This window comes from Monopterus albus, unplaced genomic scaffold (genome assembly GCF_001952655.1).
Source record: "Monopterus albus unplaced genomic scaffold, M_albus_1.0 scaffold131.1, whole genome shotgun sequence".
Classification (NCBI taxonomy): Eukaryota; Metazoa; Chordata; class Actinopteri; order Synbranchiformes; family Synbranchidae; genus Monopterus; species Monopterus albus.
In genome coordinates, this window is record NW_018128011.1 from 1178314 (window position 1) to 1206056 (window position 27743).

Consider the following 27743-nt stretch of genomic DNA (forward strand, 5'->3'; position numbering starts at 1 on the left):
ATGAATTACCTCAGTCTTTTTCTCTCTCACACACACACACACACACACACACCTGAGAGTCTTCCTGTGCATGTCTTCCTCTGTGATCCCGACATAAGTGAGCGTTTCATTCCACACTGGATTCAGAGAGTTACGAATCGTCTTTGTTTTCAGCTTATTGGCCTGAAGGACACACAGACACATATAACGATGAATACTGAATTCAGTTTAGAACTTGACAGTGCAGCGAATCACTGCACTTTATGTAGTACAGAAAATGTGTCTTGATCTCTTTAGTATTTCGATTACTGTCGTCGTTTCTATTTTTTGTTGGAGAACATTTAGACTTGAGTTAATGGGGTCTAAACAGTCACTGCGGTCAGGTTACAGACAGAACATCTGATCTCTAGTAAAAGATTTCACTTCACAAAAAATTCATTTGCCATCATAACCAGAACAGCTAGTGAATTCTGCCGTTCAATCAATGCTGCCTTTACTTTATTTCCTGGGTTTTATGCTCCACACATCAGCTGTGAGTGAGAAATGTTTAATGTCATGACTTTTAAATGTCTTCTGAAAGTCCTGAAATCAGCTAAATCCATAATGTCAGCTACAACAGAATATTTAAAAGATACCTGTTTATCATTTCTACACCCAAACCATATCAAAATAACAGCATAACTCCAACATACATACATTTTATTTCCATTTCAAATAACAAATCTAAAGCTTAGGGGTTTCAATCAAGAAAAGATTTTTTTTTAAATTGTCATGGAGCAGTTTATCTTAAACTCAAATGAACTGAATACTTGTTGGTTAAACTGTGTTCCAGTGTGAATCATAAAAAACACATGATATGGTTGTGTCTTACCTTAGAGGCTCCAGGCAGCAGGTGGAGTTTGACGTATGGGTCAGCTAAACCATTGAAGTCCATGGGCTTCAGACCCTGCACACAAAAACAACAGCAGTTCACGTATTGTCTAGTTACTAGGTTAGTTTTGGTGTCTTAGTAAAAATAAAGCCACGCCAATCACTCTGAACTGTAATAGAAGGGATAACATCATAAGAATGCACAAAACCAGCCACTAGTAAAGGACAGGTTGGTTATTTCCTTGCTTTGTTTCAGAAGAAATAGTTCTGCCTAGAGTCCCTAATGTTCTGTGACATCAAGTTTTTTATAGTAGTTATAGCCACAATTTTAACAACAGGCATGGATCGAAGGGATATTTTTAACTTCCTGTTTCAAAAACCAGTGCAAAGCAACAAACTGCTATGTATAAGGGAATGAAAATATGGAATGGTTGCATTTATTATATTGCATATGTTGCAGAACATAGATTATCCTGGTTTAATGCTCTGATTTAGCATTACACTCTTATAACTGGACCCATATTGGGCAATTTAATACATTTATGCAGCAGAGCCAGAGAAATCATTTTGCATATTCCACATATTCTTCTTCCTTGCCAAAAAGCTTCCCCTTCCATGACAACTGTATAAGGGGTGATTATATAATATAACTTGCCCATTTAAATGATATTGAGACTAAAAGTTACACATAATTAAGGGCATGTCCACACTGACAAGCGGGAGGGTCCACCTCTGGTGGCTAGCTGTTAGATGACTAGCAAGCTTCACTCATGTGTCACTTCTTTGCCCATTTTTGGATTAACTGGAAGTAGGTGTTTGAAGTACTAGAAAAACTGCAACGGCAAGAGTTAAGCTTCAGACCACTTCTCAGAAAGCCAATGTCCAGTGGTGAAAGAAAAACTCTGATCCTTAAGCAGGAACTTAACAGTGTAAAAATACTTTAAGTAAAAGTCCTGAATTCAAAATGTTACTTAAGTAAAAGTACAAAAGTATTTGCATCAAAACATATTTAAAGTACTAAAAGGAAAAGTACTGATTATGTAGAATGGCACATTTCACATTCCTCTATACCATATTATTGTATTATAATTACTGATACATTATTGTGGACATCACATTTAATGTTGCGGCTGCTAACGGGGGAGCTAGTTTTTTTATTTTATTATTTATTTATTTATTTATTCCAAGCATGTAATAAAAGAGAGAAAAAGAAAAAAAAGGAAATCAACATGTAACACAAAACAACCAAACCAATTAACATATACAACCAAAGATAGAAATTTCTCTCGATGATGCTTCTAGCTTGCGAATTTTCCACTATGGATCAATGAGGTCTGATAATGTGTAGCTTTTGTATTAACCTGGTTATGAAACCAGTTATATAACCAAAGTTATAAAATAAATGTAGTGGACTAAAAAGCACAACATTTGCCTCTAAAAATGTAGTAAAATCAAAGTATAAAGTAACAGAAAGTGAAAAGACCTCAAATTTGTACTTGAGTAAATGTAATTAGTTACTTCTGTTACTGCCGTCATTTCTATTTTTTGTTGGAGAACATTTAGACTTGAGTTAATGGGGTCTAAACAGTCTAAACGGTCTAATGGGGGGGGGGGGAATATGGGAAAAAAAGGTAAAAGGTTTGAGACAGGTGTAATAAACCACAAATAAAACTGAAGTTCTTGGGTAAACAGAAAATGCTGGCTGAATTTGAGGGATATTGGTTTTGATGTTGATACTCCTTTTCAGGTCAAATCTCACGTCATCATTACTAGTTACTGCTGTTTGTATTTATGAATCTAGTAGTCACTTCTTTTTCAGAATTAGTCATGTGTAATCAAATTTGTACATATCCCTTCCATGTAATCTGTGTTTGTTCCAGGCCTCACAAATCTTCTTCACTAATATGAACACCATGTGTCTCATGATAATAAATGATTTAGGACCGTAAAGTCTAAAAGAGACAGCAGGATGGATGATTGCTCCTCATAGCCAAAAGACCAAATGAAACACTTGATTTGAATCTCTTGACCTCATCAACAAACCACAAATTATCGTGACAAATTGATCCTAGATTTCTTTGACATTTGCGGGGATGGCTTTTTTGTTTTTGCTGGACATTTTGGTTTTCTTCACAGCATTTTTAATGAGGCTGAGTGAAAAGGCTTTGAGACTGTGGCATTGTAGACATGGTCCATAGTTCAGTCTCACAAGTGATAGAGGACAGATATGCAACTCTAATTACAGTGAGCTTCCCTCAGAACCGGCCTGACATGTACGTGCCCTGCTTAGGGCCCCCATGGCCACAGGACCCCTGAGAATACTTGAAATGTTCCACAAGCAGAGCCCTATCCTCACCATGCAAGTTGCACAGAGCTCCGCAAATTATGCAAGGCCCCACCTTCAACTTGTTGCAGAGTGGGTGTTAATGTTAACAGCTCTGTGGGAACAGCAATGATGTAAATGTGTGTTCTCTCCTCTCCAACTCTGATGTCTGCAGAAAACAGTAATGTTAAGTTGACGTGCTGCTTTGCAGTGCACTCTGTCTGCCTTGCCTGCCAGCCATTTCCAGGGCTGTGTTCCCTGGCTTGTGCCTTACAGTGAGAGTGAAATACAACTATTTATTATGTTTAAAAAACACCAACGGGCAATGCGAATTATAAACTGCAGCTCAGAAAAGATAACCATGTTGCAAGTGAACATTACATTCATATGTGCGCACAAAATGTAGCTCACCGCTGCAGTAACCTCTGTGGGGACCAGTCCAGACAGTATATGGGTGTGATGGCACTCCTCATAGGTGCACATAATTTTAAAACAAGACAATGGTGATCTAGTCTGTCACTCATGGTTTAGTTAAACATTTTGAATTCATTTAAAAAGCTGGAATGGGGCTAAAAATAATAATAGTATTGTTATCTATGATTTAGAGGAGATGCTGGATCATCGGACTCAGGTGATTCACATCCAGCCTCCGCCATTACTAGCACAGACCGTTTTCAGATTCATAGTCATCTTAGAATTCTACAGACAATATTCTGTTCAATGGTGGCACAGCGGCGTGGTAGTTAGGGCTGACACCTCACAGCAAGAAGGTTCCAGGTTTGATCCCAGGCCAACGAGGGTTCTTTCTGTGTGGAGTTTGCATATCCTCCCTGTGCCTATATGGGTTCTCTTTGGGTACTCCAGCTTCCTCCCACAATCCAAAGACACACAGCTTAGGTTGGTTGGTGACTCTAAATTGCCTGTAGGAGTGAGTGTGTGTGGTTGTTTGTCTACATGTCAGCCCTGTGATAGACTGGTGACCTGTCCAGAGTGTACCCCACCTCTCACTCAATGTCGGCTGGGATTGGCCCCAGCCCCTTCATGACCCTGTTCAGGAATGAGTGGTATAGATGATGGGTGGGTGGATGGATAAATGTTCTGTTCAATAAATATAAGTTGTACAGTGTATACTTCATTCTGTTTTGTATAGTTCTACTTATTCTTTGACAGGTGGAACAAACAGTTTTAAGGAGGGAAGGCTGTGGTGGGAGCACTAGGCAGTCAGGTATGACTGTATGTCAATGGCAAATTGTTTACATGGCTCACATGTGAGGAAGGAGGGCGCCTTTGAGGTAAGGGCTGGCTCAGGTCATTTTTGCCAATCAAAAGCTATACAATAACCCACAATGACAAAGTGAAAACGTGTTTTTAGCAAAGATTGCAAAATTATTAAAAAGTCAGTATTCAGCCCGTTCTCTGTGACACTACAGATTGTGCTCAGGTGCACCCTGTTTGCTTTCATTTTCCTTGAGATGCGTCTAGAACTTGGTTGGAGTCCACCTGTGACAAACTGAATTGATTGGACCTAGAGTTTGAACTCATCTAACAAAGACATCTCTGCAGTCCTTCTGTTCAACACCACTCCTGTGTAGATACAACAACTGTATAGAACAGTCTCTTGTTTAGTCATGAAACAAACTAAACTCTGTATCACAAAGTAAATTAAAGAACGTTAACCCTTAAAGTGGAGATTATAATTAAAGCCTGATAGACCCGCATCTTGTATGATGCATCCATCTAGTGCTGTGGTGGAGGTGTCAACTCTAACATTCAAGACAAGTCGGGTTACAGAAGCTTGGTGAACGACATTCTTGTTTATGGAGAGGAGAATAACCTCATCCTCAACATAAATAAGACAAAAGAAATAATAGTAGACTTCAGGAAGAACCCCTCCCCTCTGCTGCCTCTGACCATCAAAGGGACTGAGGTGGAAAGGGTTGACAGCCCCAAGTTCCTGGGCCTGCAGGTGACATCTGACCTGAGTTGGTCACTGAACACAGCTGCCACAGTGAAGAAAGCCCAGCAGTGGCTATACTTCATCAGGCGGCTCAGAAAAGCTGGGTTGAACTATTGCCCTCTCACCCAGGCTTATAGAGGACTGGTAGAGAGCATCCTCACTACTGGCATCACAGTCTGGTATGGTAACACCACACAGGCAGAGAGGAAGACTCTTCAAAGGGTCATAAAGACTGCAGAGAGGATCACTGGGACTGAACTGCCTGCTATGGACACACTCCTACAGCCTCAGGCACAGCAGGGCGGACAGTATCATCACACACGGAACAAGACTTTACAACAACTTTTTCCCTGCCGCAGTAAGACTGATGGCAAATACGAAAATGTGAGAATATATGTGCAATAACCCCTCACTAGACATGTGCAATAATAATACAGAAATGTTCCACAAGGTATGTTTGTAAGAGCATCTCATCAACAGTGTTCTCTTGGGGGACCTGAATAATAGCAGGACATTCTCTACCACGCAATGGAAACAGGCCTGAATATAAACTGTGTTTTAGTATGTTATAACCCCTCACTACCTCAACAAGTGTAGTGACATATCCAACTCCACCATGTGAATTATTAAGTGCGATGTTTGAAGTTTACTGTGGAAAATAATATTACCCTATTTTTGTGTAATGTAGTTTTAATGCTTTGTCGCCTTTCTGTAACTTTTTATTTTAAGACTAAGTGTTCTTTCTGGCTTTTGACTCCAAGAGAGATGCACAAGAATTCCTATATGCCTAGACTGTCTGTTTATGTATAAATGGCAAATAAAAATATTGACTTGAAATCAAAACCTACACAGCAGGTAGTTAGAATGGGGCAACTGTTTCCTTATGTCAAGTCTAACACCAACATACAGTACAAACACATCAGGCTGACAAAGTCCAACACAGACCAGTCAAATCTGAGAGTGAAGAGCTGAACTCATCAGCCAGAGCCTGCAATGTCTTAAAAGAATCGTTATTTAAGATAAACCCTTCTGATTTAGAGTCAACATGTGTTTCTCCTGGCACCATCATCAAGAGAAACTTTGCAGTTAATGAAATAGAGGTAAGAATCTAGGAAAGCAGCCTCAGTTTTCAACTATCCAGTGTTATTTTTCTAGTGACTAACAAGCATTACAGCCTGGGAGAGGTGCTGCTGCTAGTGTGGCTACAGGCAAGTACCTTCACAACAGGTGGTACTGAGTTAATCTGCATGTTTATTTCCAAAGCTGCTTCTTTCTCTGCTCTAGAAATGAATTGATGCCAAGAGGGAAATCATTAACATTCAAGTAGGTACGCAAATAAAGAAGACACTGGAGGGCACAGAGGATACAAAGCTCAGTGACAGCAGGCGCTCAGATTATCTCCTATTACTTAGATAACGAAGTAATTTGAACTCCACTTTAGTTTCCACCTGTGTGCTTTCCTCTAATGTTGTTCCTCTTTGCGATACTGTTATATATGTCTGCTGTATTTTAACCCATTAAACTATACCTGCAAAATCATGTAGCTGCAGTGTGAGAGATGCAGGACCCACAGAAATATCTGAATCTGATTACAACTGTGTCATGATGATCTTAGTGCAACTGAGTTTACAATGTGGAGTAACACAGCTGCTTTAAAAGACACCGGTTTGTCACACTCCAGCTTTTGTGTGTACGTGAAGCAGCAGGTTTTCATTATCTCCCAGCTGAAAATAAGACTGCACCATCCTCTGAATATCTTACTTTAATCACAGAAAAGTTTCCTAACTGCTTACTCTGCACCACCTTAATTTGCTTGCAAGGGTCCATTCAAGTTTCTTATCTTGTATTTTTGGCTTTAGATCTGGACTAGTTCAACTTTTTTTATGTAGGAGTCAGTAAGGCATCCTTAGGTCATATGCATCTAGTTCAAAATGCAGCAGCAAGACCAGGCCTCATTTCACTGGTTACCAATTAAATATAAAGTTGATTTTAAATCACTGCATGGTTTGGTGCCAGTTTACATGCCTGAATTCCACATCCCACATTTGGCATCCAGACCCCTCAGATCCTCAATTACTCATCACTATTCCGTGCTCACAGTCCAAATCTGACAGAGTTGTTTCCATTGCTGCTGCTGCATCATGTGGAGCACTTTACTGCTTAGTGTCAGATCCTCCACATCGGTTGCCTCTTTTGAATCCCCTGGCTGAAGCCTCACCATTATACAGTTGCTTTTGAGTCCTCACAATAATTAACTTAATGGGTACCCACTGATTTTATTTCCATTATTTAATAAATTTTAAAATCAAAATGTTGTCTAGTGTAGCAAGTAAAGAAAAATTTTACTTTATGCAAATATCCTCTGAGGCACAGGAGTGATACAAGCACTCATCCTTATTTTGAAGACCAGGTTGCACCTTTTACATGACTATGTAAAGTACTTCTGAAACAGAATAAAGAGCTAATTATCTCTAAAACAGTTTCACAATTCACTATGCTAGAACATTAACAATCTACCAGTACATAAAGAAAAACTAATAATGTTTGGAAACATGTCACCTTGTCATTAACCAGTCTGAGCTCATTAGGTAAATTACAAGGCCAGCCAGGGTTGCCAATCCACCTGTATCTGCTGGTATTCTGGGATTTTATGTGTCTGTATGTTGGGGGGAGGGGGTGAATTGCCATCTCCCAGCTTCTAATTGACTGAGCACATCTGATCCAGGTAATCAGCAGTCAGTAGGGCAGGGGTAGCTGGAAAATAAGCAGGGCAGTGGCCCTCAAGGATCTGAATTGCCTACACCTGGTCTAGAGACCACCCCTTTGTTTTGGTGCTGTAAAATTGATTTGCAGAGCTACATCCACCTTTGCCACTTAAAAATACTGTAACAATTATAGAATAGTTCACATGAGCAGAAGAGGACATTGTCACAGAAACACGTCACAGTGCTGCAGTTTCAGAAAACAGCTGTCCAGCCAGTATGTAGTGTAAATGATGTGCTCAACAAAGCAGTATGTGTGAAGGTACAGTCTAGTGGCTGAACTGGACCAAGCCAGATCCCAAAATCTGGTTAAACGCATTGAACCAGAAGAGCGGATGCTGTTTTACAGCAGATTAATTACGTGTCAACAAACTATAACCTATGGCTCAATGTTTTTTGTTTCCACATTGTTTTGGCAGAATGCAGGAATTGAAGCACTCGTGAACTCTCTTTCTTATTAGTCAACAGGCCAAACAACCAGACGGTCCTGGTGCCAGCAGAGTGTCCTTACCTTAGCCCGGAGCACTGTGCAGTGCAGCTCGCTGGAGCTCTGCTCGTATCTCAGTTCAAACTCCAGTGTTCCCAGAGCAGCTGGGGAAATAACACACGAAGGCAGAGGAGAGAGAGAGACACAATTACTACAACTCATAAAAAAACATGAGTTACAAATGTCGCATCAGTAGACAGAAAAAACATTTTTTTCAAAATCTGTCAGAATAAATTGAAAGCATGCGAGAGAACAGAGTAATAGCTCAGGCACACCGTGCAGTCAGAGGATAGAAATCCAATTTAGTTGAGCAGCACCTGTCACATGAATCTGAGCACAACACATAACATGTCAAACTCCTCTTCAAAGGACAGCAAACACATGCATCAGGGCTGAATACAGCCATGCATACATAGTGTGTGAAAAGGTACAAACATGTTCATACAAGAAACACAAACCAAACACAGCCTGGTTTTCTTCAGGAGCAGTTATGCAAGGTACATTCTACATTCATATTGTACATACATGACATGTGATTCACTGGGATTTGAGCACTATTTAGTCATCAGCGATCATAAATACCAACAAACCACTGCTTCGACAATACACTGTATTTTCATGCTACTTTAACCTGCTGTATGATTTGTCCAGCTGCGCTGGCTTTAGACAGTTGGTGTCGTGCCTCGTTCATGGTTAACTTCCATTGCATTTAAACAGGCCTATTTGAAGGGACTTACCCTTTTCGTACTGGAAAGTCAATTAAGATGAATGAGTAAAGAGATGTAAAACAACTGTCACAAAAAGTCATGTCCAAGAACCACAACAAACTGCATTAAGAACTACAGAAAGACACAAAACAAGCTGCAAAATGGTGGAAAGTAAGTACAGTACATTTACTCAAGCACCTTACTACAAATTTGAAGTACTTCTATTTCTGGGACTGGGAACAAGCAATGTGCATGATACTGGCTGTCTTGTGTTTGAAAAAAATAATAAGAAGAAAAGAAACTATAGTGGACCAGAACGTGGGTCACACAGCATGGGTTGTCTTGAGGTAAAAATAAGAGGAGATAGGGTTCAAAAATGATGGAATAAGAAAAATAACAAAGAGAAGCTGGGAAGAACACCATGGGATTTCTTGCCCAGCAATCCTACCAACCAATTAACAATGTGTTAAGAATTTGTAGGTTAAGCACTAAAGGTTCTTTAAATATGGAAACTCTGAAGCTCTTAGGCATTTACAAATGTATTAAAGTCATACTGTCGTCATGGTGTTAGCTGCATACCTCACTGATGACTATGACAGGATTGGCTCAAAAGTAAAGAAAAATTCTAATTTCTCTGTCAGATAAATGCCTATTTTTAAAAAGAGAAACCTTCATTTAGTCAATTCTGAAGCCACACCAACAGCAAGACCCTGACAATTTAACCACTGCCACACACCTGAGCAAACTCGATGCCTCTGCGCCTGAAGAAGAGCCAGAGCAGAGAGTTTCTAATTTGACATGTAGAGTGCAGAGATAAACATAAGGGCTATGTTTCTCTGCCAGTTTTACAACATTCTGTAGCACTAAACCAGCTCTCAGTGCACTTTCCATTTGCTCCACATGCTATATGCCGGTTTTCCAAATGCTTAGGGTTGTGATTCCACCCACCTACGCTGACTTACAGAAGCCCAGGGCAGAGACGGCTGGCTGCTGTAATATCTCAGGAAAAACAAATGCCGCCCTTCACCACCCTAAAAACGCCACTACAGAGTAATTATACTCAGCAGTGATGAAATCTAAGTCTGCTGGTGAAACCTCTATAAGAGCCATTTGTGCAGAAAGAAGAAATTCTGATAAATTATGTTCTTTGTCGTTGAAAGTGTCTTTTATGTTTGATCAAAGCCTGGAGTTTTAGTTACATGAGACAGACTGTCAGACTGATTCTCTGCTCCTCCCTCTGGCTTTCACCAGCTCTGATGAATCTGAACTCTCATTTGAAAAAATCAGCAACCAGAGACTGCTAAACAAATCTGATAATGAATACATGTGAATGAAGAAATAAATATGGTACAAACCCCCAATTAGTCTTTGTTTTAGAGTGGATCTGAATCACAGAGGAGCTTGAAAACATGTCAGAGGCAACAGCAGTTCAGAGACCAGCATTCAGCCAGTCATTTATCACAGTTTATTCTCATCATGCAACTAAAGGGATTACAGAGAGCATGAAGGAGTGATCTCTTCCCTCTTAAGCAGACTGATTTTTCTGCTCCTGTGACTTCATCGCTCAGAAAGCTCATCATTCTTCTTCAGGAGAACAATGCTGTAATGGAAAGACAATTCAAACACCTTCCAGGCATCTCTAAAGCTGCAGTCAGACGTCTTATCTGCAGTCTGCTGCCTTATCACACACTTTAAATGTCTGTAATCCACTGGAGCTTCATCAGACCTCTAGAAATCTTTTTACTTGAACACTGAGATGTGTTTTGTTGCTGACGTGAGTTAGTTTTGGTTGTTTCTCTGAACTTTATGTCTGTGCTGTAGCTGGAAATATAAATTAGATTTTAGTGGTTTTGCCTATTGATTGAAGTGGAGCCACTGCAGCATCTTTAGATCCCATCAGACTTTGGAGGAGGGGTGAGTCAGCATGTCTGTCCACTAGTTTGGCCCAAAGCAAGATGTCTCATTAACTACAGAACAGATTGCCAATAAAATTGCTAAATGATCCCTGAAGAAAGATTTGTAATGTTTTTGATTACTCCCTGACCTTTCATCTAGAGCCACCATCATGAAAAAGGATGGACTTGTACACAAGAGATGTCAGTGGGTCTAATATACTGTAGGTGGTGGTCAGCCACAAAATGGCAACTGGGTTCTTCTTTGTTATTAGCTAGACTGAGGATGACATCATATTTGCCAGGTAACATGTGAACGTTTTGTTTACTTATGTGTAAAGTAGTAGTAGAGAAAGTAAACCAACAATATTTGCTTTCATGCTTTTGTGGCAGAAGAAGGAAGGCACCTCACTTCTGGGTAGAGGGTGGATACCCGAACCAAACCACAGGACCCATCAGTACCCAAGGGTTCAAGTGGGGTTTGGACAGCAATTTAGAAATCATGTTCAGATTTGGGTTGGGCTTGGCCACTTAGCTCAAATAATAGACATAATTTCACTTGAAAATATTTCATTTGAAAACAAACAGCATGGATCCTTGCTTCCTTCTAACTTAAAAGTGGTATTAAAAATTTAAATGATGAGCTTATGGCAGCTGTGGCGCTGCAGGTTAACACTCTCCATGCCATTAGGCATCCGAACTCAATACTAGAAAAACACAGCACAAAAACTCAACTGTGTTGGGCTCAGTTTGGGTTCAGATACGAAATACAATATTTTTGTCCCATTTGGGTGAGGTTGGGCCAGCACACTGTCAGGCTCAAGTTGGGTATAAATATGTGACCGATCCATACTCTACGTCTAAAACTGTTTCAAACCCTATCAACGAATTGGATTTAAAAAAATGGACTCATTTTAAAAAGTAAAAATGTATTCTATAAGTTAGAAACACAAGAACAACTCGTAAACACACTTGTTAAGTGGCACATATGACTGATTTTATGCGCGGTTCAGACTGCACAATTTAATCCCAATAACAGAGGACACAACAGTCATAGGGTGTCAGAACCAATGAACAGCGTCAGACACGACAACAGAGTGTGTCATAGTAAACAACAGCCAATGCTGTGTCTCGGACACCTCACAACATTCCGACATGATGTCAGATTTTTTTCATGGTCTACGACATGGTGAGGCGACGCTCACCAGCAGTAGCACAGCTTGCACTTCTGTTCACAGCACTTTTGGCATATTGGACTGAACCATATTCATTAAATCTCACAGTGATACAGCTAAAGTTGCCAGAGAGACTTTTGTAGTCAGCCTTGTCAAGTAGCTACCCTATCAGTCTTCTGTCTTACTACTGACAAAATACTTATTTTTAATTGCTATATCAAGTTATCCAGGAAGGTTAGACATCACAGGCTGCTGGCCTTTTCGTGAGACCCACAGACAGGTCCACGGTGGTTTATTCTTTTCCTGGACACAACCAGCCAGTATAACACATACTCTACTAACGGTCCCTGGCACCTCCAAGTCATGAAAGACAGCAGGCTGTGATCTGACGGGTACCAACATGTTGTCTGTCATGTCCTTGTCCAAGAATTTATGACTTTATAATCATGTGATCTGGCATAGTGACCATTGTATCAGACAAAAAAATCATGTAGTCCGAGCCAGACATAAGAGAACATTCACCAGTGTGACAAATTAGTACAGAGCCTGTGAAGGGCTATTTCAAAAGATCACTTGAAACAGCAGTTCCAGTGAAGTCCACACTGTGATCGCACTGACTGTACATGTGCCAGACAAGTAAAGTGGATGCTCATTTTGTGCACCATATGTATTATATCTGAAACGTTTCTGCTTAGGAATATCCTCAATATAGTATGAATCAAAGCAATCTGAGGGCAGGGACCACCTGTTCAACATCTGGTTAGAAGGTGAATCATTTTTATCACTCTTGAATGCATTTACAGTTTTTATGCTTTTTAGAGATCAACTCAAAACACATCATTTGGCCAAATGTAAGTGTGGTCTAAGTTGTAGTTTTTGTTAAGTTTCTCTTGTACACTCTTTTCTCTCTGTCTCCACCTGTCATTTTCTTCTATCAAAGCTTATTAGTGTATTGAGAATATAAATTGATAGAACTCAGGCCTGAACAAAAATTTACATAATCTGTAAATGAATGAGTATAGTGAGGTAAAAAGTTACAATCAGAAATCTCCCCTCTCTGCAACCACATTAGTTAGTGGACCAAAACAAGCCACTGCCCTAATTGAAGTGACACACCCCAGACCTGGGATTCCTATTTTCTTTCTACTGCCTTGTGCGCATGGGTTTACCAGTTGGGCCATTTTCCATACATTGTTTGCAGGCTAAAAGCTGTAGCTAATATCTGTGCAGTGGATGTAAAATACTTTTGCTGTGTCATGCAAAAAGCTGAGTGAAGAAGCATCTTTTCCTGCTGCTACAGTACCATTCTGTACATTAATACAGATGCACAGTAACAAACACACACAGACACATGCCAACAGCGAGGCTCACTGCAGTCGTCACTGTCAGAGCTGTTGATCTCCACCGATGTATCAACGCTACTGGTCAGAGACAATGACCCGCCCCCACCCGGCCTGCCGTGGGCCAGCAGAGGAGACAGGAGGTGAGCCCCGCGCATCCCAGAGGCCACAGAGCTGGGGCTGAGTGACAGAGGGGAGGAAGCAGGAATCGGTGACATGGTGGGGTTTGGGGAGATGGGAGTGGGGGAGGTGGGGGACAGGCGGGGAAAGTAGGCGGAGATCTGTTGGATGGGTCTGATGGGGCCGGGACAAACGTCAATAGCCATGTGTTCCTGGATGGAGATGCTGAGCTTCTTTCCTCTCTGCACCGTCATAGAGTCTGGAAAAAAAGTGAGGTTTAGCTTAAATTAATTCTTAAAAAGAAAAAGAGAGTGAGAGAGAGACACTGAGAATCTGAGAGGGACATGGCTAAAATCAGTAGTCCACATTGACCAGAAGCTATTTAGACTCAATCCAAAACACAGTGAACCTTAACAGAACCACGCAGAGAGTAAGCATCAAACATGCAATAACATGATGCTCCACCAATTAATGAGCAGCCATGGTAGAAAAGAGAATTAATAGGTCGTTTTTCTTGCACTGGACATTGTAGTTTTGTGCATTTGTAAAGGGGCAATTTTCAGCAGCAGATTAATCCACGTTTGGTGCTCTAGTGAGTATTTGGGGCAACAGAAAGGTGTATGTGGCAGCAGTGTTGTAGTACTGGAGTCCAATGCGGGTTCTGATTTTCAGGACTCGTGACTCAACTTGGACTTGAGCACTGATGACTCAGACTTCAGTTTGGACTTGAGCATTGACTGCATTTGGACTCGGAAGTTGGAGACGAGGAGATGAGGACTGAATGATTTTTTTTTGTAATAGGCCATAATAATTTGGCATAAGATACAGAGCAATATGGTGATGCAATACACTGTTAGAAAATTTGGACTGTCAGCATTTGACACCCACAAATCAGCAAATGATGTTTGTTTTTCACCAACTGTGCTTAAAGAGCCCATGACATGCTTTTCCTTGGTTTTTGATGCATCTACATTGTTACAATGTTGAATTATGTTAGACGTGACCTAAAGCTCAAAAAAATGAGGTGTACTTATGTTCTAGTACTTCTATGCAGAAGCAACTGGGTTTATGTTGTACATGTCTTGCACAAGACTTTTTTTCTAACAAAATTAAGTATTACGTGATAGTTTAAGGATTTCCTTGAATGTTCATAATCTCCAGGCAGTTGCACGTTCATGTGAGCTTGCCTGACATCCACCGGTGCCATTGTAAAAGCAGAATGTTTCGAGTGCACCTGGTTTTGTGGATATAGTTTACCTCCTGCCGCTGCACTGTGACCAGAGGACGTGGAGAAAAATATAGGGCCTGAAGATACTGCATGACCAGGAATGTTCCTGTACAGGGACTCACTGTTTTACCTGGACATATGATCAGCCGGCCAGTGAAGCTGTGCCACAGTTAATAATCAACTCACCAATGCTAGTTTCCTCCGGAGCACACTACCTGTTTGTTTTGACAGTTTGAGGCCAGTGTGTCTGCTCTGATGTGTTGCTGGTTAACAAGCAGATTAATGACCCATGATGCTATTGTTGGTGTTATGCTACCTGTTGGAATTAATTTCATTACTTTGGGACTGTATGTGGTCATGTGGGGGAAGACGCAGTGACCACTGGTTAGATTTACCAACCTTGGAGCTACTTGAAAGGGAGTGATGTTTCCACTATTCGCTGGGACTTAACTGTAAGTTTAAAAACACACATTACTTGTCTTTTAATGCCTTGTTTCTGTAATGTTAAAGAAAATTGTTGTAAGGCTGGAGAAGTTACTATGTCTGCATTAATCCAGTTAAAATATGGAGTTTCTCAATTACCTGCTTTGTTTAGAGTGTTACACGTTTCTTTTCATTGGTACATATACCGCTGTTAATCTGTCTATGGAAGGAGAAATTCAAATTAATTAATGCCGCCGTAAATTCATTGTGCTGTCCACTTGTGACACAACACTAGCAGCAGGTGTTGTGCGTGTTGATGAACTATCCTCTCGTTTTGAGAAAGAGGCTTTTTGGCTCTGTGATTCTGAAACAATTACAAACTATTGAGAGTTGTGAGTGGTGCCAAGCTAATCTAGAGGTGCCCAACAAAACAAACAAAATGAGCATGCCATGGGCACTTTGACCAATCGGGGTCAAGGGCCCTGCGAGCACCCACCCCCTCCCCCTCAAATTTCTCAAACTTGATTTAGGGCTACCTCCTGCGGTAGGCAGTGGAAAAGAAAGCAGAACCTGGCTAATGATATATACAGTACATTCATTTACTGGTCGGTCGACTGCAACAGTGGAAAAGGCCTAAGCATAAATTACAGTGTGTGTTCATGGTAATGAAGAAATATGTCAGCCAGAGCAACAGTTTGGTCACTGATATGTTTTTAATCACTTCTGGACAATAGTGGAGATCCATGGCACAGAGGAATGAGGTACGTAGATCCTACTAACATTTATTTTTAGTAGGATACAATCAGTATTGGATTGAGTCTGCACATGGGAATTGTTGATGGGAATTGTTGAAGAAAAAAAACAACTGGCAGACACATTACAGCTCACATTCTTATGTTTGTGTAGACCTTTAGTATTACCCCTTTTTCACATCAAACTCTCACTCCAACAGTTGGAAGTCATGGGAAATCTGTGCTGCACTGATTTTGACTTTACCACTTGATGTTCCATGTTAATGGAAGCACAACTATGATTGTTGGTGACACCAGTCTGTGACCATGTAGCTCTAACAGCAACCTCTGCGGCCCAGTGAATGTAGCTGACAGCAGGTGCTTAATGAGCTGTGTATATGTGTGAGAGTCTGACACAAAATCAAGACTGGGTATGCAGGGAGTGTGTTTGAGTTTGAGAAAGCAGAGAGAAAAGGTGTGTCACAGGCATGAGGTTGAGGGAAATTGAAGCTAAACTAGAAAAAAGAAAGAGAGAGATACTGTACCAGGCAGTTTAAGAAACACTGTGTGGTACAGACATAACAAAAAAGACACAGAAACCATATACAGGACCAGAACTGCCAAAGAATGCAAAGACAGCTCCTGACTAGATTTCTATTTTCCTACATACACAACTGGTCAGCGTGGGTTCTCTCGGGTACTCTGGCTTCCTCCCACAGTCCAAAGACATGCAGCTTAGGTTGACTGGCAACTCTAAGTGTGTGTGGTTGTTTGTCTCTAAGTATCAGTGCTGTGACAGACTGGCGACCTGTCCAGGATGGACTCTGCCTCTCGCCCAGTGTCAGCTGAGATTGGCTCCAGCCCCCCAGCAACCTGAGAACTTGTTTAATGAACAACATGGTGAAAGTCAGACAGCGTCTGTGCCCCCCTACTACACAAATATGTGACATCTTCACATAATATATAGGTGCAAATAACTGGCATATCAGTTTGTAACATGAGCCTTGTATTTCTACTATTACACTTGTTGCAATGAAAGATAAAATAGTTGCCGCCATAACAACTTTCCAGAATTACAAACCACTGCACAGTGTTTTGACCGATATAGTTTCAGATTCATGGCTCTGTTGCTCAAACTAGATTTTCTGTGTTTAATTTCTCTTCTCAGCAGTACCTGATCAACACAACTGCTTACACTGTTTTAACACAGGACTATTTTTGGTCTGAATGCCCACTGAGGAGGCGTGTCAAGGTGGGTGGCTGTGAGTACAAAGCATTTGACTGTGACACCAGACCGTGGTTTCCATCCGGCTTCCTACTGTTGAATCCTTTTAACTAGCACCCAGGCCTACCCCTGATACTGGACTGTCATGCTATGTATCACAGTGCCGACACTTGGAGACAGACAAACACACTCACTACTACAGGCAATTTAGAGTCACCAGTCAACCTAAGCTTGGACTGTGGGAGGAAGCCAGAGTACCCACGCACAAGGAGAACATGCAAATTCCACACAGAAAGGCACCAGGTTGGCCTGGAGACAAACCTGGGACCTTCTTGTTGTGAGGTGACAGCGCTAACCACTGCGTCACCTCCAAAGTGAATTTGCTGGTCAAATCTGACATCAGGAACGCTACCACCACCTCCCCCATTTTCAGACATGATATGTCAGACAAGTGCAGCATCCTGGGGAGTTTACAAGAAGAGTCCTGGAAGGGTCAAATGTAGATGTGACACTGACTCATCTCATAGGCAGGAATGGAAAGTATCATGAGAGTAGGACACCTGGCATCCATTACTTCATGTACTACATAACTCAAGTGTAAAGATCTTATTATACATACTTGTACTTATTATAGATGTATAAAACACATTTAGACATTTTAGGAGACAAATAAATAACACCTACAGTAATAATAAACAATGATACGTTATCTGTGGTCTTTTATTGTTTTACCGATTGGTCTCTTGAAGAAGCCATGGCCACTCGAGCAGCAGTCAGCCATATACAAAATGAGCTCTGAAACAACTGCAGATGTGCCTTAATGTATATATATGATAAATGAAATACACATACATGGAAAATAGTAGGAAAAAATGAATAAAAATGACAGTGCAGGTGAATAATCTTTTTTTTTTTAAGTCACAAAAGTTTTTTAAGAACTGGAAGTTAGAGCAAAGCCATAGTCAACTAATTAGTGCTTCTCCGTGATTAGATTTGACTCCAGGGACAGTAAAAAACAGACCACCACCAAATATATTACAGCAGCAATCAACAACAACCCTCAGAAGGCTGGAAACTTATTAGAATTAACCAGAAAAAAGAACTAAACACAGCATCCAGTGCAACAGGCATAATAAGCTACATAAATCAGGTAGCTTCTACAATAACACTTCTTATAGTACCAACATCAAAATAAAGCCTCTACAAGGCAAACAGCACCACAGCAGACATGAGCACGAGTTGCCACAGTACTGTATCAGTGTATTAAAAATCAGAGAGCTTCTTGCTGTACGCACTTCTCTGAACACCATTCTGTGAACTTTGCTCTCAGTGAAGTCCGCCAGTCAGTTCCAGGTTCAAGTACTTTACTTAATGCATACTATGATTTGTCAGTTCACACTTCGTATTTTACACTGCTCAAATAGCAATATTTAGCTGAGAATGAGCAATCACAGCTGTGTCAGCAGTGATCAGAAACAGTAGAAATACAGTGTTAACTGGAAGTTTTTAAGTGAGCGCAGAAGTCACCATGATCCCAGGAAGATCCATCATGAGAAATTTGTTGGTCATGCAGCACTGTGTGTGTGAGATCAATCTGAGTCTTAGTGTGTTCACTAGGTTGTGATTAAATTGATTAAAATTAAAGCTAAATAAGGTAGATGCAAACTTTTTTCAGCCATGCATGCAACATGGCTCTATGAATGGCAATGTTGTTCTGTCACCTGGTCCAGCCAGTTTAGTCGGAATGAAATATCAGTTCCATTAGTACAAAATGCTGTACAGACATTAATGAATCCTGTTGACTTTGAGAATAACCTGACTTTTCTTTGAGAATAACCTGACTTTTCTTTGAGAATAACCTGACTTTTCTTTGAGAACAGCCTTAAGATTGGCATTAGTGGTTTTGAGTGAAATATCACTTCTGCTCTTGAGGGAATTGCCAGAAAATCTGGTTCTGATATTAACGTTCCCCTCAGGATGAATTGTAATAACTCTGGTGATCCTCTGACCTTTAATAGAACAACATCATGAGGTCAAAGCTGAATCTGTCTAATACTTTGGTTTTTGTCCAAATATGTGAAAAACTAATGACCCCCCCATCATCTTCAGCTGTAGCCTGTTTTGTGTGTATTTTAATCAGTGTTGTAGTCAAGTCACTAAACCCTTTAATCAGTGTTGTAGTCCAGTCACTAAACCTCGAGTCCAAGTCGTCTCGAGTGGTTAAAAGCTTTTTGGTGATTTATTTCATGTTATTTTAAAGGTTCGAGTAAGTGCTGTGTGTAAAATATCATTATTGATCATCCATTGGTAAAGGTAGTGATACCCGAAGTGTACCTTGATGAAGAAAAAAGTTTTATGCAGACGCGAAATATGTTAGGTATGTGGACTGTATCTTAGATTGTCAATTGGAGGATCTGCTGTAAGATATTTGTCCTACATACAGTAGTTTGTAGTACATGACTGGATATTCTTTTGCAAGGAGTTGTCTTGCAGTAGTGTAGCATTAGTGTGTCTAGCCTCGTTGCATACCTAACTTGTTAGCATTCATTAGCTAAATGACTGTTGGTATCAGTAGTATAGCTAACCTGGCTTACTCCCAAGACTGGATTCATCCTTTCTGACCTGGAATTCATGGACATTATCAGCGACAGCGCTACGTGAGTGACCAGTTGGATTGTTTAACAAAGCCCGCTACTCAGGGCCTTCCCGCTACTGCTTGCACCTGGACCAGTGGGCCTGTGACTACTTCGCCATTGGGTGGCTACTAGGACCCTTTTGCCATCTCTTTTAGACACACAGAGGAGGTAATGCTTCAAGCTTTGGACTACGAACTACTAAGTAAGGTACTGTTTTTTTTATTTGGCTCTTATGATTTTTAGCCTCACCGCACCCTAGCGTGCATCAGGCCTGCAATGGGGGTTAAACTTCAGTGTATATGTCAGCTGGTGTAGAGTGAGTGTGTGTGTGTTGTGTGGTCCCACTATATTTGTGTGTTTATTTGAAATATTGGAACAGGAAAAAGGGTCAAGGATATTTAAAGGGAACTGTTATCATTTATGGTTTACCCTGATTTTTTGTTGAGTAAATTAAGAAGCTTTAACTTTAACTTGTGTCTGGTTATTGTCTACAGTACTCGTAGGACCTAAGGGCACATAATGTACAGAGGTTTATTACAGACTTAAGATTCATTGGTTATAGTTACTGGGAGTTAATTGAACTCAGGGCCCTTACCTCATACAGTGGGTATAGGTGGGTTACACCAACATTTTACCTCATGATAACAAAAAAATTGTAGTTTTGACCAACTGTCTACTTGAATGAGTGGACTCCTCATTAGCGTACAGTGTCAAACAGCTGGTTCCAGTTACAAAAAAGTGTTGCCTGATTTTCTACCTAAAGACCCTACAGACTTCTTCTTTAATTTGTAGTGATCTTAAATGGAAAGAACACATTAAATGTACAAGACATTAAAACTGTGTGAGAAGCTGATATTGGATGGCTATATATAATCCAGTATCTCAGTTTGTAAGTCTCCTCTTTAAAAAGTTCAGCCAGGTGTCTCTAATGAGGCTGAGGCACAGCCTTATATCTGAAAGGAAGAGTGTGCACCAAGTGAGCTAACTGACACGCAGATAGCATTTTGTGCTGGACTCAATTTTCAGGTTCCTTTTGCATTCTGTGGGTCTTGATATCCATATTGTGCTGAAGTCTCCCCTCAGAGAATTTGGATATGCTACTGTAAGCAGCAGGAGAAGAGATGATTCATACATTTGAATCCTGTGGTACCTAACAAATTCTCAGACACTCATTCCAGTCTGTTAATTGTCGGTACCAGTAGCATTTTGTTTGTTTGTTTGTTTTGTATATTTATAAAAGATAATGCAATAGTCAATAGAAGTCTTTTTATGAAATAAAATAAAAATATATTATCGGAGCAGCTGGATCTCGTAAACAAAATGTGTCATACAGTAGAACATCAGTGTTTTAATACAGCCACGCCCCAATTGTTCCTGTGAGATGTACTGTGTCCAGGACTGTCTCAGTCCTAAATGGGGGTAGTATTACCTTCATTTGGCAGTATTTGCAAGTTATTAATGTGTTTAGTCAGTTTCTTTCCACCTGTGTCATTGAAACAGAAAAACTGAAATGGTGCCACACAGTAGCTGTAAAAGTCAAAGTGAATCCTCTATGACAGTTACACAATCCCACGACAGTAACAAGAAAGTCATTACATCCCTACAAAACATGTAAAACTTATAGAGTTCAAAGTTCTTGCACACACCAGCATCCTGTGAATAGACTGTGAAAGAACTAAATAATCCTGCACACTCTCAATCACCCATGCCCTCTTTGCCACTTAACTTCACACATAAACAGATTACAGTGATAAAGGAGGCAGAAATAATAATCAGAGTCTTAAATTTTTTTCATTAATCCTAGTTATGGTATGTCCATTTGTTTGGTGGTGTTTCAGCTGACTGGTGCTCCACTGTAGTACTGCAGGAGTCATGTTTAATTCAGGAGGAAGCTGCATTTATCAGCAGTAACATTCTCCCACATGAAAGTGGAATCTGGTGCACGTCCAGAGACTGATATTCAGTCACAGTGGGATTACTAGTGAGACTCAGCAGTGGAGAGTTAAGCTGTGGGAAAAGCACAGTAGAGTATGCTAATGAAGACATGAACTGTTTCTTTTTCTGCATCCACACCCCTTCCCCCGTCCAGTCTCTCCTTTATTGTTCTGTCTCACCTGCCTGTCACACCTTAAGTTTTTATTCCTACCCTGCTTTGTTCAGATGTTTTCTTAGAGAGCACTCTGTCTGTCTCCCCCTCTCTCCCCCTCTTTCATCCCCTCAGCGCGCATTGTTTTTGTCTCCATGTCTGCAGATGTGTCCTTGTCTTCATGTTGCTCTCTCTCACAGTGGAGAGGTGGCTCAGTGGTCAGTGAGCCCCGTCACTTTGTATAATCATCTGATGATTGACAGGTGTGAGAGAGACAGGTAACAAAAGGGTAAGGAGTGTGGCTACAGGCTCACTGCACTGCAGGCTCACATATCATTACAATACTTATTATTACTTAACTTTACTGTCAACTAAAGATCTTTTATTTTTTACAGTTAATCAATTCAAGTCATTTAGTCTACAATGTCTAGTAGACCCACATGCTCTGTATTTATTATTATAACCAGCGCTTGATAATAACCTACTGAGCCAACCAAATGGTGGAGTAGGGCCCTACTACCCATATCTATGGTATGGTCCAATTTAACAACTGATAACGGGCATTGAATGGTATGATAACCCTGAAAGTGAGCGTTCCAAATGTACAATGCCTTCTTAGGGCTTTAGAGGATTGGCATGAAGCCAGAACTCCCAGGTTCTGTTAAAGAGGTAGAAACCCTCATTCAAATAGAATTACTGCTTTGCTGTTGTATTACTCCACCAACCAGTCAAACTCATGGGAATGGGACAGAGGTGAGGACACTGACTTTGACCTTTAACTATCAATATCTAATCAGCTTATCTTTCAGTCCAAGTGGCCATCTGTGTCAAATTTGAAGAAATTCCCTTAAGGCGTTCCTGAGATATTGCATTCACAAGAATGGGCCGGATGTACAGACGGACAGACAAGTCAAAAACATACTGCCTCTAGATCCAGCTATCACCTGTCAGGTCCACTCAGCGCGACCTGCCTCTCTTCCGCCTTTCTCTCCTCTGCTCTCTCGATCCTGTAATTAGCGACTTGTTTGTCGGTGTGCACAGCTGGGGTGCATCCCGATGATTACCTTCTTCCTTATTTATACCTGTCTGTCGTTGCCAGAGCATTAACGTGCATACCACATAACAGCCCTATAGTTGTGGTATGTATTGTACGTCATTTTGTTTTCCACGCTGACAGTTCCTGTGCTGTGGATCACTTTGTATGTTTTTGTCCATTAGGTTAGCTAGACATTATTTTGTATTCCACGCTTACAGTTCCTGTGCTGTGGGATTTTGTATTCCATGCTTACAGTTCCTGTGCTGTGGATCTCATTTTGTACGTTGGTTACCTGTTTTTGTGTTACACGTCTCTAGACGTCTACGCTGACAGTTCCTGTGCTGTGGATTTCCTTATTCGTTCACCTATCCTCCTGGTTTGCTTGTCTATTCCCCTGTCTGTCCTGATCCTCCTCCTCTCCTGGTTCCTGCCGTTAGCCTGTCTACTCCCTTGGGCGTCCTGTTCTCCTCAGCCGTCTTTGCTCAGCCCTGGTTGTATGTATTCATTGACTCTGTTCATTTTTGTAATCCCCACCAATAAACCACCTGTTTTTTTACTAGCACCTGGGTCAGCCATCTTGAGTCCAACCTCAGTTCTCCCTCACCCTCCTGGTGAGGGGGACTAAACCATAACATCACCAGCACAAAGGCATAAAATCCCACTGATATTTGTAATAATGTAAACAGCTAAAACACAGCATTGTAACCTAATCTTGCTCAACAGTATGTTGTGTGCTTTACGACATGTATCTACAAGTGGAAGTTATTATGGATGGGAAGCCAGTGAGGGATGCATCTTTCTCACTATACTAGTGACTCCTGCTGGCCAGGTAGGGCACCTGTATTGAAGGGTACTGGGATCTCAGGGAAAAATATGAGTTAAGAATACCAAATGTCCACGAAATGTCTCTATAAGTGGGGTCTATGGTTGTCAATTATTGTGCAGAGGAGAATTTTCTCCCATCCTTCCACTTTTATACTCCTCTTTTTCTTTGCTTCTCTTCTTCACAGTAACATCAAGTCTGTGTCAGTGCCAAGGCGATATTGATTTACATGCAGCTGCTGGTGGGTATGAATTATAATGTGGTATGTCAGTGATGGGAAGGAGGGAGGGAGGTTTTCAAATCCCAGAGAGCAACAGAGAAAATGTTAGCAGGAAAAAATGAAATAAATTATAGTTTCTTCCCCCTCCTTTCTGCAGCACGTGTTTGACTGGGCTTTCCCTTAAACAAGACATTGAACTGTGTGAGTGTGAAGCAGTACATTGTGGTGGTCAGTCATCATTCTGTGGATAAACACAGGTTTAAGAAATATGAGGGAATAATTAAGTCTAAATGAGCCTCACTGCCTCTGGTAATAATCATCACTGCCAGCCTGTCCTTGGTCTTCCCATTCCAGTACATGCTGGAAGAAGCTCTAGTTACAGTCAATGAAAAAAAAAAAAAAGTATGAACAACCTTTATCTATGTAGTTCAAAATAACATAAAGTAAATACATAAACCAAGGCTGCACACTTTGTTCAATCTGATATTTTAAAATGTTTAATCTGCATATGGATCAGAGTCTGCATCAAAGTAGACTGATATTCACACTGATGTTTCTGGACTTTGAACAAAGATATTTGGACTGAACAATAATTAAATGTGTAAAAGTAAATCAACCCGCTCTACCTCCCGAGCCTTAGCTGTCCCCCAATGTCACCTATGCTGCCTTACAAAATCAAAGCAAAGCGAGTTAAGACCAGAAACTGACATTTTTGGCATTGCTCTTACTGTACAAACATATTCTATAATTACCATGAAAGGTACAGAGAGAAAGACAACTAGGCAGTTAAAGCCGAAGAGGTAACATTATATTGGTGAAAGCTACTGGTGAGAAACACTGACTGTATATTAAAGATGGACAAACCCTCTGTCACGTCACCCCTTTAGTTTTCTGTAGAGTGGTTTTGAAGCTCAAGTTTGGCTGTTGTTATCTTGGTAGCACTTCATTCCACCTACCTCCAGTTAATCCAAAAATGGGCAAAGGGCTGGAGCGTGATTGGAGCTCGCCAGACAGCTGGCAGCTAGCCACCTATGGTGAGACCCTCCCACCTGTCACCCAACACGGCCACACCCTTAAGTAATGCATAACTTTTAGTCTCAATATAATTTAAATAGGCAAGTTGTATAAGATTTCCCTGCCTGCACAGATGTCATGGAAGCGGAAATTAGCTATAGACACCAAAACCTTTTTATACCAGGCTGTAAATATGTTTATTTCTGCTGTAAAGTTGGACATTTTTACAAAGGAGTCTGTGGGCACTGACATTCTTTTGGAGCGAGCCTCAAGTGGCCATTCGAGGAACTGCAGGTTTTAACGTTTCAAAGTCAGCTCCATTTCTCAACCTCTGAGGTTGCTGCTTGATGAGAAAGCCACATGCTAAAGCTAAAGCAATATTTTTATTACCTAATTTTTCTCCACCTGTAACTGGAAAAAAATGTGTTGGACCAGCATTCTACTAAATCAGTTTGTTAACTAAATAAAAGTTGCTAAAGGCGACCAGCTTGGTAGAGCCGCAGTAACATTAACTCCTATCTCAGCCTTTGATTGGTGTAGAATTAACATGGCTTGATGCATGTTAAACTTTAAAATATATTAAATTGTAGATTTTTTAATTATTGATTTCAATATAGCCTATTGTAAATATTATATTTAAGAAGGGAAGACAAAACTTGGTAAACAAACAAACTAGTTCAAATGGACAGGAAGCGTAAAACAGTACATTTTGCTCGCAGATATAGTTTTTTCTTTTTTCTTTTTTTTTGTCTGTGTGTGTTGTGTGTGTGTGGCAGTTATGACAGCTCTCTTAAACAACCTGTCAAACAGCGGGCAGAAAATAAAGGCACACAGACTATATTACACCTGTTCTTTTTCTTTGGTCAACACTGACATAACACTAACATATAAAACCTTTTAAAGCAGCACAGACTGTTGTAACAAAAACAGTTTTTTTGTTAGTGAACAGTTCTATGTAGGCCTACTGGTGTATTTTTCTGGCTATATCAATGCATTATACATTTGAAGATGATCATACTGCATGACATTGTGTAGAAGACACTTCTGTCCTAAATCACTTGCACTAAGTGCAACTCATTAAGAACAAGAGATAGATGTCAATATAATTGGTAGAGCAACCCTCTAAAATCCACACCATCAAGCATGACAAAGAGTTAATGCAGAAGTGCTTTTTAGTTTTGTCCTTTGATGTTTTTGATGAAAATCTTGATCTGAACTGTAACAGTGAAATACAGTTTGAAATGCCTCTGAAATGTAGTGGAGCTTTTGGATAACATGCAATAAAGTACAACTAAATAGCGTATAAAATCAATGTTAAGCAAAAGTAAAACACTGTATTTGAGTAAATGTACTTAGTTACTGTCCTCTGCTGATGGGCACATATAGCAAAATTAGAAGAACAGAAACAGAAAGATGAGAGTGAAGAGATAAAAGATGCATTAAAAAAATGCAGACCTCTCTGAGAATAAATAATCTCAAGAAAAAAAATGGGCCAGTAAATGCAAAAATCAAACAAGTGTTAGCGAGAAAATACAAGAGGAAATCAAAATAAAGGTTTTCTTACCCTTAATTGTGTGAGTGGAGGAGATTCCTACACAAACAAGTGGATGTCAGCGCATGAGGGGTCTGCACTAACAGGTGGTGAGAGAGGCAGTGAGCAGCCGAGTGGTCGAGAGAGGTAGGGGGGAGGACAGTATGGAAGAGAGAGAGAAAGAGAGAGAAAGTGATCTCCCTGTGGTAGATTTAGGCTTTTAACCCTTTCTCTCCCTCCTCTGCCTCTTTTCAGTGCGATTTCAGTGTATTTAATATCCTTTCGCTGAGCTTCACATTCATCTGAAGTGTCAACAGCAGTGAAGCTCTTCCTTTAATCACACTACACATGTATTAGATTAACTCTACCTCTCTCCCTCCCCCTCTCCTTCTCCCTCGACCCTCTCTCCTTTTCTTTCCTGGGGCTGCAGATTGTAGGGGGGAGAGTGGAGCAACATAACATGCCAACAGCAGCATCTGTCTTTCTCTCCTCTCTGTATAATTTGTGGTTAATGATGCCTAATGATACATGTGTGCACCCAACACAGATACACACATAGATGTCCATGCAAAGCTTCAGCCATTTTTACTCCTCCCTTCCAGGAAAGGGGTGTAGATGATCTGGCCCCCGCCGTAGCCCCCCCACCCCATTTCAATCTCCTTTTTCTTCTTCATCCCTCACCCTCCTCCTTGTCCCTCCACCACTTCCTCAACCTCTTGTCTCTCCTCCTTCTTCTCTCCAATGGTGAGACAGAAACTGTGGGTGCCACAGTGGTGAAGGAACCCCTCGTTAACAAGCCCTCTCCATCACCACCACCCCTCCATCCTCCCTCCTCCTCTTCTTCTCTCTGCATCTCATCCACCCACACACTCTTCTCTCTCTACCCACCCATGCATGCCAAATGGACAAGGGAACCCTGAGATGATTTTTGTTCATTTTTCATCTATACCTCTCTTTTCTTCTGTTCTACTTCAGGTGATCTCAGGTAGAATATGATGCAATACCCTACAGGCCAGTTCAATTAAAATAAATAAATAAATCCATGGCTGCTGCTGCTGCTGCTGCTGTTGTGTTGGCTTTTGTCTTGTAAAACCGAGATGGAACATTTCCCCCTTTTTCAGTCTTCCACCAGCTGACAGTGGAGTCTGACTAAACCAAACCAAGCCTGAGAAAATCCA

At 40.8% G+C, this 27743-nt stretch overlaps 1 protein-coding gene across 1 annotated transcript in view; it reads right to left on the bottom strand.

The window, feature by feature from the left end:
* Window positions 1-26712, bottom strand: part of doc2a (double C2-like domains, alpha) — a 57076-nt gene extending 30364 nt beyond the window's left edge. The window contains exons 1-5 of the mRNA XM_020613238.1: window positions 26599-26712; window positions 13524-13871; window positions 8403-8482; window positions 851-925; window positions 53-162 (exon numbers count right to left, since the gene is read on the bottom strand). Of these exons, the coding sequence (XP_020468894.1) occupies window positions 53-162; window positions 851-925; window positions 8403-8482; window positions 13524-13866 (608 nt within the window). The 5' untranslated portion in view covers window positions 13867-13871; window positions 26599-26712. The remainder of the gene's footprint in view (window positions 1-52; window positions 163-850; window positions 926-8402; window positions 8483-13523; window positions 13872-26598) is intronic.
* Window positions 26713-27743: the final 1031 nt, after the last annotated feature.